Source organism: Erpetoichthys calabaricus, chromosome 2, assembly GCF_900747795.2.
Source record: "Erpetoichthys calabaricus chromosome 2, fErpCal1.3, whole genome shotgun sequence".
NCBI lineage: Eukaryota > Metazoa > Chordata > Cladistia > Polypteriformes > Polypteridae > Erpetoichthys > Erpetoichthys calabaricus.
Window position 1 is genome coordinate 89667406 of NC_041395.2, and position 14598 is coordinate 89682003.

Here is a 14598-nt window from a genome sequence, read left to right on the forward strand (position 1 = left end):
ACGTCAGGAAGGGCATCCGCTGTAAAATTTTGCCAAATCAATATGTGGACAACAAAATAAATTTCCATACCGGATCGGTCAAGCCCCGGGTTAACAATGACCACCACCAGTACTGTTAGCCAACAGGGTGCTGGAGGAAATTGGGCTACTGTTGGCCGAAGAAGAAGAAGGAGCAGAGGAAGAGGGGGGGAGACGTGTCCGGAGGCAGAAGGAGAGAAGGAAAGTAAAGAGAGTGGAACTGAGGGTAAGAACTTTGAATGTTGGCAGTATAACTGGTAAGGGGAGAGAGTTAGCCGATATGATGGAGAGAAGGAAGGTTGATATATTGTGCATTCAAGAGACTAAATGGAAGGGGAGTAAGGCCAGGTGGATTGGAGGCGGATTCAATTTGTTCTATCATGGTGTGGATGGGAGGAGAAATTGGGTAAGAGTTATTCTGAAGGAACAGTATGTCAAGAGTGTTTTGGAGGTGAAGAGAGTGTCAGGCAGAGTAATGATTATGAAGCTGGAAATTGGAGGTGTGATGATGAATGTTGTTAGTGCATATGCACCGCAAGCTGGGTGTGCAATGGGTGAGAAAGAAGATTTTTGGAGTGAGTTGGATGAAGTGATGAACAGTGTACCCAAGGAACAGAAAGTGGTGATTGGAGCAGATTTCAATGGGCATGTTGATGAAGTGAACAGTGGAGACGAGGAGGTGATGGGTAGGTATGGTGTCAAAGAGAGGAATGAAGAAGGTCAGAGGATAGTGGATTTTGCCAAAAGGATGGACATGGCTGTGGTGAATACGTATTTTAAGAAGAGGGAGGAACATAGGGTTATGTACAAGAGTGGAGGAAGATGCACACAGGTAGATTACATCCTATGCAGAAGAGTTGATCTGAAGGAGATTGAAGACTGAAAAGTGGTGGCAGGGGAAAGTGTAGTTAAGCAGCATAGGATGGTGGTCTGTAGGATGACGATGGAGATCAAGAAGAGGAAGAGAGTGACGGCAGAGCCAAGGATCAAATGGTGGAAGTTGAAAAAGGAAGACTGCAAGGTTGAGTTTAGGGAGGATGTGAGACAGACACTGGGTGGCAGTGAAGAGCTACCAGACAGCTGGGAAACTACAGCAGATGCAGTAAGGGTGACAGCAAGAAGGGTGCTTGGTGTGACATCTGGAAAGAGGAAGGAGGAAAAGGAAACCTGGTTGTGGAATGAGGAAATACAGGAGAGTATACAGAGGAAGAGGATGGCAAAGAAGAAGTGAGATAGTTAGAGAGATGCAGAAAGTAGACAAGAGTACCAGGAGATAAGGTGCAAGGTGAAGAGAGAGGTGGCAAAGGCTAAAGAAAAGGTTATGATGAGTCGTATGAGAGGTTGGACACTAAGGAGGGAGAAAAGGACATGTACTGATTGGCTAGACAGAGCAGACCGAGCTGGGAAAGATGTGCAGCACGTTAGGGTGATAAAGGATAAAGATGGAAACATACTCACAAGCGAGGAGAGTGTGCTGAGCAGATGGAAAGAGTACTTTGAGAGGCTCATGAATGAAGAGAACAAGAGAGAGGAGGTTGGATGATGTGGACATAGTGAATCAGGAAGTGCGACGGATTAGCAAAGAGGAAGTAAGGACAGCTATGAAGAGGATGAAAAATGGAAAGGCCGTTGGTCCAGATGACATACCTATGTAAGCATGGAGGTGCTTAGGAGAGATGGCAGTGGTGTTTTTAACCAGATTGTTTAATGGAATCTTGGAAAGTGAGAGGATGCCTGAGGAGTGGAGAAGTAGTGTACTGGTGCCGATATTTAAGAATAAGGGGGATGTGCAGGACTGCAGTAACTACAGGGGAATAAAATTGATGAGACACAGCATGAAGTTATGGGAAAGAGTAGTGGAAGCTAGGTTAAGAAGTGAGGTGATGATTAGTGAGCAGCAGTATGGTTTCATGCCAAGAAAGAGCACCACAATGTTTGCTCTGAGGATGTTGATAGAGAAGTTTAGAGAAGGCCAGGAGGAGTTGCATTGCGTCTTTGTGGACCTGGAGAAAGCATATGACAGGGTGCCTCGAGACGAGCTGTGGTATTGTATGAGGAAGTCGGGAGTGGGAGAAAAGTACGTAAGAGTTGTATAAGATATGTACGAGGGAAGTGTGACAGTGGTGAGGTCTACGGTAGGAGTGACAGATGCATTCAGGTTGGAGGGTGCATTACATCAGGGATCGGCTCTGAGCCCTTTCTTATTTGCAATGGTGATGGCCAGGTTGACAGACGAGATTAGACGGGAGTCCCCATGGACTATGATGTTTGCTGATGACATTGTAGTGATAGTAGGGAGCAGATTGAGGAGACCCTGGAGAGGTGGAGATATGCTCTAGAGAGGAGAGGAATGAAGGTCAGTAGGAACAAGTCAGAATACACGTGTGTAAATGAGAGGGAGGTCAGTGGAATGGTGAGGATGTAGGGAGAAGAGTTGGTAAAGGTGGATGAGTTTAAATACTTGGTATCAACAGTACAGAGTAATGGGGATTGTGGAAGAGTGGTGAAAAAGAGTGCAGGCAGGGTGGAATGGGTGGAGAAGAGTGTCAGGAGTAATTTGTGACAGACTGGTATCAGCAAGAGTGAAAGGGACGGTCTACAGGATGGTAGTGAGACCAGCTATGTTATATGGGTTGGAGACGGTGGCACTGACCAGAATGCAGGAGACAGAGCTGGAGGTAGCAGAGTTAAAGATGCTAAGATTTGCACTGGGTGTGATGAGGATGGATAAGATTAGAAATGAGTACATTAGAGGGTCAGCTCAAGTTGGACGGTTGGGAGACAAAGTCTGAGAGGCGAGATTGCGTTGGTTTTAACATGTGCAGAGGAGAGATGCTGGGTATATTGGGAGAAGGATGCTAAGGATAAAGCTGCCAGGGAAGAGGAAAAGAAGAAGGTCTAAGCGAAGGTTTATGGATGTGGTGAGAGAGGTGCAGGTGATGGGTGTAACAGAGCAAGATACAGAGGACAGAAAGATATGGAAGAAGATGATCCGCTGTGGCAACCCCTAACGGGAGCAACTGAAAGAAGAAGAACCACCTTGGAGGTCAATCATCACCCCGAAAGCGATAGTAGATGGCACGTTGTATATGTGTACCAAATTTCAGGTCAATAGTTCAAATGGTTTGCGAGCTACAGGTGATTTAAAATTCTGGACAGACAAATAGACAGCCACGGTAGCGTATTATATAAGATGATAATAATATATTTATTTAACACCTTTCCCCTTCTCAAGAGGACTTCAGAGTCTCAGAAAGAACAGTAGGGTATATATAACATTAGATACAAATGATTTCTGCATAGAAAACTAAAACAGATTACTGTGAAGCACAATAAGATTGCCAGAATCAGAGTACCTTAGTGGGTGAAGAGGAGCATACTGATGGAGAAGGTCACTGATGTAGTCTGGGGAAATGCCATTTAAAGCTTTCTAAGTTATTAAAAGAATTTTATATTCAATCCTATAAGAAACCGGGAGCCAGTGAAGGCGAAGCAGGATGGGTATTATGTGCTCACTGTTGTTGCTTCGTGAAAGGACTCCTGCAGCAGAGTTTTGAATCAAATGGAGCTGTGATATAACATTTGAAGGGGCACATGCCAGTAAGGAGTTACAATGATCAATGCAGGATGTTATAAAAGCATAGACAAGTTTCTCAGCATTAGAAAAGAAGAGGAATGAGCAAACACAGATACGTTACTGAGATGAAAGTTAGAAAGTTTCTTCATGTGGTTGGGATAAGAAAGGGAGGAATCAAAAATGTCACCAAGATTCCTTGCATTAGAAGGAGGTCTGATGTGATCAACATCAAGAGTGACTGAAAAGGTGCTCATTTTCATAAGTTGTGCTTTAGTGCCAATTTGCAGTTCAGTTTTGCTGCAGTTTTACTTTAACGAGTTATCCTCATTCCAAATTTTAAATTTCACTGAAGCAAGTTTTGAGCCAAGAAAACCCAGTCCATAGTTATGAATAATATGGCTAAGGAGAAGCATATACGTAGATACAGAAGAGCAGAGGGGCCTATAAAAGAACCCTTAAGAACTCCTTGTGTAACTGGCGTGGAGATGGATCTGCTGTTGCCAAGACTAACAAACTCTTGACTATCATTGTAACTCCCAGTGCCAAAGATACCCATAATGTTCTCCATTCTGGACAGTAGAATGTCATGTTGCAATGCTGTACTGAGGTTTGATTGAATATGTTGGTTTGTTCAGAGTCTATTGCCAAAAGCAAACCATTAGTCACCTGAAGCAGAGCAGTTTGACAACTGTGCTGCACTCTGAAACAGGCTGAAAGGGTTCCATCAATTTATAAGAAGGTAAGTAATTGGTGTGGTAGGGATGGGGTTCAGTACACAAGTAGTCGGCTTTCAGTAGAGGATGTAATTGAGCCAGATGCCAGTTGAAACAGTTAAACTACAAAGAAAAAAACCCTTGGGTTATCTTGCCAATTTCTATTATTCTGCGATAATGAGTGTTCTTGGCTGCAGCTAGCGCATCTCTGTAAGCCCTTTGTGGATCACAGAAAGCCTGGACGTGCACAGTGAGGCCAGTCTTGGAAGACATTCTCTCAAGGTATCAGCCAGCTGCTTTCACAGACAATAATTCTGAGTTGTACCATGGAGATGAACGCTTAATGGAAATCTCCTTATATTTTTAAAGCAGCTGTTTTTTCTAGTGATGAAAGAAGGCCTGGGTTATAGTAGTCAACAAGACTATCTCGCACGGATGGAATAGGGAAGACGGAAAAAGATCAGAAATGGATACATGGAGAGAGGGACAGATATTTTTTAAGTTTCTGAAAGAAATTTGATGTTTACAGATAAGAGGATGGAGAGGTAATGAAACAGTAAAACGTACTGCTTTATTGGCAGAGGGGCCCAAATCATTGCTATCAGTGTTGCCAACAGATAAGCACATAATAATAATAATACTAGGGTCTAATATATACAGTGGGGCAAAAAAGTATTTAGTCAGCCACCAATTGTGCAAGTTCTCCCACTTAAAAAGATGAGAGAGGCCTGTAATTTTCATCATAGGTATAGGTATAACTATGAGAGACAAAATGAGAAAAAAAAAATCCAGAAAAACACATTGTCTGATTTTTGAAAAATTTATTTGCAAATTATGGTGGAAAAAAAAGTATTTGGTCAATAATAAAAGTTCATCTCAATACTTTGTTATATACCCTTTGTTGGCAATGACAGAGGTCAAACGTTTTCTGTAAGTCTTCACAAGGTTTTCACACACTGTTGCTGGTATTTTGGCCCATTCCTCCATGCAGATCTCCTCTAGAGCAGTGATGTTTTGGGGCTGTCGCTGGGCAACACAGACTTTTAACTCCCTCCAAAAATTTTCTATGGGGTTGAGACCTGGAGACTGGCTAGGCCACTCCAGGACCTTGAAATGCTTCTTACGAAGCCACTCCTTCGTTACCTGGGCAGTGTGTATGGGATCATTGTCATGCTGAAAGACCCAGCCACGTTTCATCTTCAATGCCCTTACTGATGGAAGGATGTTTTCACTCAAAATCTGACGATACATGGCCCCATTCATTCTTTCCTTTACACGGATCAATCGTCCTGGTCCCTTTGCAGAAAAACAGCCCCAAAGCATGTTTCCACCCCCATGCTTTACAGTAGGTATGGTGTTCTTTGGATGCAGCTCAGCATTCTTTCTCCTCTCCTCCAAACACGACGAGTAGAGTTTTTACCAAAAAGTTCTATTTTGGTTTCATCTGACCATATGACATTCTCCCAGTCCTCTTCTGGATCATCCAAATGCTCTCTAGCAAACTTCAGATGGGCCTGCACATGTACTGGCTTAAGCAGGGGGACACATCTGGCACTGCAGGATTTGAGTCCCTGGCGGCGTAGTGTGTTACTGATGGTAGCCTTTGTTACTTTGGTCCCAGCTCTCTGCAGGTCATTCACTAGGTCCTCCCGTGTGGTTCTGGGATTTTTGCTCACCGTTCTTGTGATCATTTTGACCCCACGGGGTGATATCTTGCGTAGAGCCCCAGATCGAGGGAGATTATCAGTGGTCTTGTATGTCTTCCATTTTTTAATAATTGCTCCCACAGTTGATTTCTTCACACCAAGCTACCTACCTATTGCAGATTCAGTCTTCCCAGCCTGGTGCAGGGTCTACAATTTTGTTTCTGGTGTCCGTTGACAGCTCTTTGGTCTTGGCCATAGTGGAGTTTGGAGTGTGACTGTTTGAGGTTGTGGACAGGTGTCTTTTATATTGATAACGAGTTCAAACAGGTGCCATTAATACAGGTAACGGGTGGAGGACAGAGGAGCCTCTTACAGAAGAAGTTACAGGTCTGTGAGAGCCAGAAATCTTGCTTGTTTGTAGGTGAATAAATACTTATTTTCCACCATAATTTGCAAATAAATTCTTTAAAATCAGAATGTGATTTTCTGGATTTTTTTTCTCATTTTGTCTCTCATAGTTGAGGTATACCTATGATGAAAATTACAGGCCTCTCATCTTTTTAAGTGGGAGAACTTGCACACTACAGAATTATACACATACATACATACATACATACATACATATACAGGACTAATATATGACACCAGAGAGGGTAGGAAAATCAACATGTTGCATCAAGTCAAAACAGTCCAGCAAGGACAGGAATTCATTTCTCAGTTTACACGTAGGAATGTCAAAATGGATGCTGAAATCGTCAAGAAGAATGACTATCTGGAAAAGGGAACTTAAATGGGTTAATATTTCAGACAAACAAGATTAGAAACACCCATTGTATTTTGGGGACAATAGAGAACAACAAGTAAGATAGGACCAGATGTCACTATTAGTTTAAGAGGCAGACACTCAAAAAAACAATGGGTCAAACTGAGATTCTTTTGATGTTTAACTAATAATCACTGAGATCCCTCTGCCTTGTCTTGAGCTGCAAACCTCTGTGAAGTAAATATATCAGCAGAGTTTCGCATCTGTAAGAGATATATTTGTTTGCTTTTTGCCAAGTTTCTATTAAGCATAACATATCAAGATTGGTGTCTGTAATGAATTCTGACAGCACCAATGTTTTGCCATTAAGAGATCTTGTGTTTAACAATGCAATCCTGTTTCACAATTATTTTTTAAAAGTTGATTTGCCTGCCCTATAAACCAGACATCAAGCGAAAACCTGAAACAGACTTCTGGAATATTTTGCAGCTGTAATAGATTTATGGTGTAGCTTAACCATGAAGTCCTACATGTGATTAACACTAGAATCCCTGAAGCCTACGAAAAAACTTGTAATGCCAAGCCACCTTAAATTCCTTCGCACCTCTTCATCAGTCTTTGTTTTGCAAATATGTCAATAAGCACAAGCAGCTAGCAGCCTGCTATTCCATCCCCTGCCGACGCAGCTGAAGCTCTCCCAGCTCAAGTCTCTTTATCTGGGTGTGAGGTGCCTGGAAATGTATAGGGTAAATAATATATTATTATTTGGAATACATGCATTTCATGTGTGTTCCGTGTCTACAATGATCTGGGTGAAAATGTTGGATGAGAGGAAATGCGAGGCAAGAAATCCTGAACATATAACTAAAACAGAAACCTTTTCCATGTTATAGTAATAATGACATGAAGTGTATAATGTGAAGTGTATAAGACTTTAGTCCAAATATCAAATAAACATGTGTACCTTTATTAAAGAATATAAACAAAAAAAAGTTTGATTTACATTTAACTGTCAATGACATAAAAACCCAAGCTCAAATGTCAATCAACAGAAAGCTGACATATCTTCTTCAATGGTGCAGAAGTAAGAACTGCTGCATTATAATCAAAAGGTTGCCACTTCGAATCCGGGAGTTCCTCGTTTTGAGCCTGCTGCAGCTACTGTTACTACAATATAATAAAAACATACATCTGATTTGAGTCTAACACGCCATGTAAATGTTTGCTACCTGTAAAATATTTCGCTGAAGGGATATATGCAGACACACAAGCACTGGTGAATCATGTCTTCTTGGTATCTTGTTGTCAATTGAATTTTTTGTTATTCAGTTTTATTCTTGAATGAAAGCACACTTGTTTCGTTATACCCTTGTGAAAGTGTTTATTTTACATTCCAGTAACCACTTGAATGACATCAAATCTGGTCTCTGCCTCTCTCACGCATGCACATACACATCCATGCATGAAAACATCACTATTTGAAAATGCCATTCCATTTGGAAATGAGTTATCTTTTGAACAGTTTTTTTCTTTCTATCTTGCCCATACTCTGTTATGGTGCTTGGTACTTAGAGTGCAGACAGGCTTCTTTTTTGGGCGCATAAACTGTCAGCATGGCACTTCCAGATCTAAAATCTATCGTGGAGAATTGCTTGCATACTAAAGTGACTTTAGCTACAGGTAGAAGTTTTCATCCCATTTTATTTATGATGCCAAGCAGAGCTGTGTTGCAGTGCAGCATTCTATTAGTCAGCGAAAGTGACGTGAAAAAGTTGTCTGTTGTTACAGTTCTGTCCAAAAATGGCTTTATGACCACAGTCTTGGAAAGTCTTTCTCCAGTGGGACAACTAGGATCTTTTACTTAATAAGGAGTAACACTGCACGTGTACTTTGTCTCCAAATCTGATGCAATGCAAAATTTAATGCCAAACTTGTTAGGCATGGTCAAGATGTATTGCAAGAAAGGACAACGGACCTTGGGCTGGAAACGGTTGCTCATGTACAGTAATATGTTGCCCTGGGTCAGTAATATAATGCCCTGGGTAGTAACTCAAAACAAAGTTCTGAAATCAAATGTATGTTTTTATTATATAATAGTAATAATAATAGCAGCTCACTACTCAAACGGGTAGAACCGGAGACTGAACGAGCAAGCTCTTTATTACAAGGCAGCAGTTCTTACCTCTACACCAGCTAAGCAGACACCTCAGTTTTCTGTCGACTGATATATTATTTGGACTTGGCTTTTTTAATCATTGACAGCAACGTGTAAATTGAATGATTTACTTTTCTTTTCTTTCTTTTGTGAAAGTGTTCATTTGATATTTGGACTTCAGTCTTCACACATTATATACTTCAGGTCAACCTTTTGTCAATTACTATAACATGAAAAAAAAATGCTTGTCTTATTTGTGTGTTCAACATTTCTTGGCTTGCATTTCCTGTCATCTTATATTTACCCAGATCAATGTAGACACAGAACACACATGAAATGTATGTATTCCAAATAATGATATATTATTTATCCTGTACCAGTGCACACTTCCCAACCTTACCCGATACAATTTCAGGCACCTCATACCCAGGTAAACAGACTTGAGCAGGGGGACCTTCAGCTGCATTGGTGGAGGAGATGGGATAGCAGGCTGCTTGTGCCGATTGACACCTTTGCAAAACAAAGACGCTGATGAAGGGGTGTGAAGGAATTTTAGGTGGCCCAGCAGTACAGCTTTTTTTTGTAGGCTCCAGGGATTCTACTGTTAAACCATTTATTAGTACAAATATGTTACACTAAAAACCAATACAATTTTTTTTTCTTGACAATTACTATTTCATTAGTGCAGATTTTACACCACAAATCCATTCTCTACAAGATTCATTTTTCATTGACGATTACACAGGTTTAAGGACATTCTTGTCTTGCAAATATTCCATAAAACAAGATGAGCTGTATAACAGATAATGGATCAGATGTTGTGAAAGTTTATTTCCTTTAAAAGGATACAGACTATAGTGCTTTGGGTATAAGCTACATCTTGCAATAGGTAGGCTATTTGCTTTATGGTTTTCTTAAATACAGTGCATCCGGAAAGTATTCACAGCGCATCACTTTTTCCACATTTTGTTATGTTACAGCCTTATTCTACATTGGATTAAATTCATTTTTTACCTCAGAATTCTACACACAACACCCCATAATGACAATGTGAAAAAAGTTTACTTGAGGTTTTTGCAAATTTATTAAAAATAAAAATACTGAGAAATCGCATGTACATAAGTATTCACAGCCTTTGCTCAATACTTTGTCGATGCACCTTTGGCAGCAATTACAGCCTCAAGTCTTTTTGAATATGATGCCACAAGCTTGGCACACCTATCCTTGGCCAGTTTCGCCCATTCCTCTTTGCAGCACCTCTCAAGCTCCATCAGGTTGGATGGGAAGCGTCGGTGCACAGCCATTTTAAGATCTCTTCAGAGATGTTCAATCGGATTCAAGTCTGGGCTCTGGCTGGGCCACACAAGGACATTCACAGAGTTGTCCTGAAGCCACTCCTTTGATATCTTGGCTGTGTGCTTAGGGTCGTTGTCCTGCTGAAAGATGAACCGTCGCCCCAGTCAGAGGTCAAGAGCGCTGTGGAGCAGGTTTTCATCCAGGATGTCTCTGTACATTGCTGCAGTCATCTTTCCCTTTATCCTGACTAGTCTCCCAGTCCCTGCCACTGAAAAACATCCCCAGAGCATGATGCTGCCACCACCAGGCTTCACTGTAGGGATGGTATTGGCCTGGTGATAAGCGGTGCCTGGTCTCCTCCAAACGTGATGCCTGGCATTCACACCAGAGTTCAATCTTTGTCTCATCAGAGCAGAGAATTTTCTTTCTCATGGTCTGCGAGTCCTTCAGGTGCCTTTTGGCAAACTCCAGGTGGGCTTTCATGTGCCTTTTACTAAGGAGTGGCTTCTGTCTGGCCACTCTACCATACAGGCCTGATTGGTGGATTGCTACAGAGATGGTTGTCCTTCTGGAAGGATCTCCTCTCTCCACAGAGGACCTCTGACAGAGTGACCATCGGGTTCTTGGTCACCTCCCTGACTAAGGTCCTTCTCCCCCGATCGCTCAGTTTAGATGGCCGGCCAGCTCTAGGAAGAGTCCTGGTGGTTTCGAACTTCTTCCACTTACGGATGATGGAGGCCACTGTGCTCATTGGGACCTTCAAAGCAGCAGAAATTTTTCTGTAACCTTCCCCAGATTTGTGCCTCGAGACAATCCTGTCTCAGAGGTCTACAGACAATTCCTTTGACTTCATGCTTGGTTTGTGCTCTGACATGAACTGTTAACTGTGGGACTTTATATAGACAGGTGTGTGCCTTTCCAAATCATATCCAATCAACTGAATTTACCACAGGTGGACTCCAATTTAAGCTGCAGAAACATCTCAAGGATGATCAGGGGAAACAGGATGCACCTGAGCTCAATTTTGAGCTTCATGGCAAAGGCTGTGAGTACTTATGTACATGTGCTTTCTCAATTTTTTTATATTTAATAAATTTGCAAAAACCTCAAACTTTTTTCACGTTGTCATTATGGGGTGTTGTGTGTAGAATTCTGAGGAAAAAATGAATTTAATCCATAACAAAATGTGGAAAAAGTGATGTGCTGTGAATACTTTCCGGATGCACTGTATGCAATTATTTCCCATGTATCAGAAGACAGCAATGTAACATTTCTGGATTAATATATTTCGAATCATTGAGTCCGGTAAACAAACAAACACTATGCATACCTTTTAAATAAGACATTTAGAGTGTTCTACAGGTTTATTTAGCAATGATTTGTGTTTATATTTTATTTGCAATTTTTCTTAAATTTAAATTTGATCTTTTACTTTTGTACTAATGTGCACAAATCCAAAGATATGCAGTATAAATTAATATACAGTTATTTAAAAAATAATAAAGTAAAATAAAGTACGAACAAATGTCAGAATTGTAATATAAATTCTAAGCCAAAAAATTTGAGATTCCTGTTTAATTGAGAACTGTGCAGTTCTACTTATTTAGTAAAAATACCAATACAGCAGAAAAACGTATTAAACATGGATAAATGCCCATTTACATAATATAATGCACTTCCAAACAAAAAAATAGTATTAAGATTTACAAAATGTACAAATCTGAAATGACACCCTGCCCCATACTGATATGCCAAATTCATCCTTAAAATATTTATTATACAGCTTCAGCATGAATTGAATTAACATATTCATTTTACATCTCAAATTGCACTGTCACATGGAATACCAAAACCATTTATCAGACCCATATTCAGAAATTATACATACTGTTTAAACCTGATTTGGTTAGAAGAAACTGGAAAATACAGTACAACCAAAAGGGCATAAAAGTGGTAAGAAAGGTACATTTCCATTTATGTAATTCAGTAAGTGTGGTGTTAACACTACAACAACCATGCATTTAGAACTAGTTCAACAAAAACAAATGGAATACTATTCAGAGACTCATTAAAATGACTGCCAGAAGAGAGTGTAACACATTAGTAAAAGAAAAACCAAATGTGCTAGAATAAACAGTTATATGATATATTGACCAAAAAAGTATCCAAACCTGCATTATCAGTACGCAATGCAGAAACTTCATTTTCCCCTTCTTCTAATTCAGCCTGAAGGCGAATGTTAACATGATTCACCAAGTGAGAAAATAGTGCCAACGTAAAAGCAATAGCTGCACTGTATTGCTTAGAGCCTGTTAAAACAAACACACACAGATAAAGGTAGGCAATATTTCTTAATTTTAAAAATAATTCACTAATATTTTAACTCTGCTTGGATTTGGCATCAGATAAACTAGTAAATAATAACAAAAAATACACACAAAGTGGGGCATCACTGCAGTTTACTGTGCTTTTATGAATTCTTACCAACCTGTTCTTTTAAGGTTATGAACAACCATGAGACATGTGACCATCATTCTAAAGGTGAGCAAGTCAGGGATGAAAGAGTAGCGATTTTCATGGTCATCATCATCTTCAGTAGTCAATGAAGAATGTGGAGGGGCGGGCAAGTAAAAGAGGACCAGATTAAAATCTTCCAAAACAGACTGGCAAAGGAATGTTAAGTCTGACTCCAGCAAGCTAGAAGTAAAAAGTAGAGAATTAAACATTCAATTTAAAAGCTTAAATAATAATAACATAATCCATATTCAGAAGTTCATTTAAGTATCAAGAAATTATTATAGTTGCAGTAGTTTATTCTGAAAGATAGAAACATACATTTTTAGTTTTACAGTATTGTTCCCCTATATGTAAAATTTGTGCTAGAATAGGATAATATGATGCACAGGCTTAGGTTTTTGGGAAGACACATGGCTCTGACAGGGGGAAAAGAAAAAAAAAAAAAAAAGATTACTTCTTCCCACTAAATGTACATGGTAGTGATTTAATTTAAGAGTGCCAATAAACACATCCAGAACTTGTAGTCTAATGCAGTGTGTAGTGGTCCATAGAATGTCGATGTGAGGTAAATTCTAGGACACACCAAAGTGTTTTGACACGTCTGTGAAATTATGGCAGGGGGTAATGGCATCCTACACTTTTGTAGAACTGCAACCCTTTATGGTCTCAGTCTTCTAGGACAGGGGTCCCCAACCCCCGGTCCGCGGCCCACTACCGGGTCGCAGCCGTCTGACAGCCGGGCCACGACAGAACTGCTGGCAACGGAGACTCACTCAGACTTTTCAGAACGCTTGGCGGGCGGGGCTTTGCAGCAGCGCAGAGAGAGGAGAGAGACCGAGGTGAGAGAGTATTACAACAAAGTTATTTTTATGGTCCCGACAGTTTCCCCATATGACACGAGTCTATAGAAATCGCGTTACTACGAAGTACATTCAGCAGATGCTTTCATTACAACGAAGTGACCTTGAAATGCTTGAACGAATCATCCACAGAGGAGTTAGAACTGTGGTCACAGTTCAGTTGTGCATGTTTGCACAACGATCCCCAAACAGAAACATTGTAAAAAAAAAAAAAAAAAAAAATCTCTTTCTTTGAACTTTCCTCGTACTGTTTTTTTTTTTTTGCTGTTTTTGTTTTCTGTGGTTTTCAGTGATACCTTTTGCTTATTGCTTGTCAACATTTGAAAAACATCCATTGGAATTTAACTCACTGTCACCCTCCTATAGAAACGGCAGACACGAAAGAAAGATAGCAGTGTTAATGTCTGTGATGTGCAATCTGTTGGAATGACAAATGCAAAGCATGTCTTTGTTATATGCAAAAAAAAAAAAGAAAAATCTTGGGTTGCAAACGTATGTGAGCTGCTTAATAACTTAATAATAATAGAAATGTTATGTAAATTGTGTATAAAACTGCCCCCACACCCCACCCCACTGACCGGTCCGTGAAAAAATTTGCATCTAATAAAGTGGTCCTTGCTGTCAAGAAGGTTGGGGACCACTGTTCTAGGATGTAGACAGCAGTGTTAATCTGTTCAATATAGACATTTATTTCTTTAAAATCACAATGTTGCTCTTTCTCATAACAATTCTTTTATATTTAAAGCCTAGTGGGCTTCGAGGCAGAATGCAGCTTTTTTTTTTAAATTGAGAATGTGGATTGCTATGTCGTTGCCGTTGCTTGTCATTAATAAATTGTGGCTGGATGTCTTTTAAGACAGCTTTGTACTATCTGATGTGTCTGTGCAAGCTGCTAATATTAAAGCCTATTTTTGTTTTAAAACATCATCTCTAGCCTCATCCTTTGTTCTGGCTAAAACATACACTTGATGATCAAGGTGAAAAAGTGTCTCAAAAAAATCAAAAAGATTACGCCCTTTTAATTTTTTTTAATCTAATGGTTAACTCAAGAGG

The 14598-nt window shown here is 40.2% G+C and overlaps 1 protein-coding gene across 1 annotated transcript in view; it reads right to left on the bottom strand.

Moving 5' to 3' along the window:
* smg5 (SMG5 nonsense mediated mRNA decay factor) overlaps positions 1-14598 on the bottom strand; it is a 204232-nt gene that overhangs the window by 62346 nt on the left and 127288 nt on the right. Inside the window, exons 10-11 of the mRNA XM_028794085.2 lie at positions 12657-12865; positions 12340-12477 (exon numbers count right to left, since the gene is read on the bottom strand). Of these exons, the coding sequence (XP_028649918.1) occupies positions 12340-12477; positions 12657-12865 (347 nt within the window). The remainder of the gene's footprint in view (positions 1-12339; positions 12478-12656; positions 12866-14598) is intronic.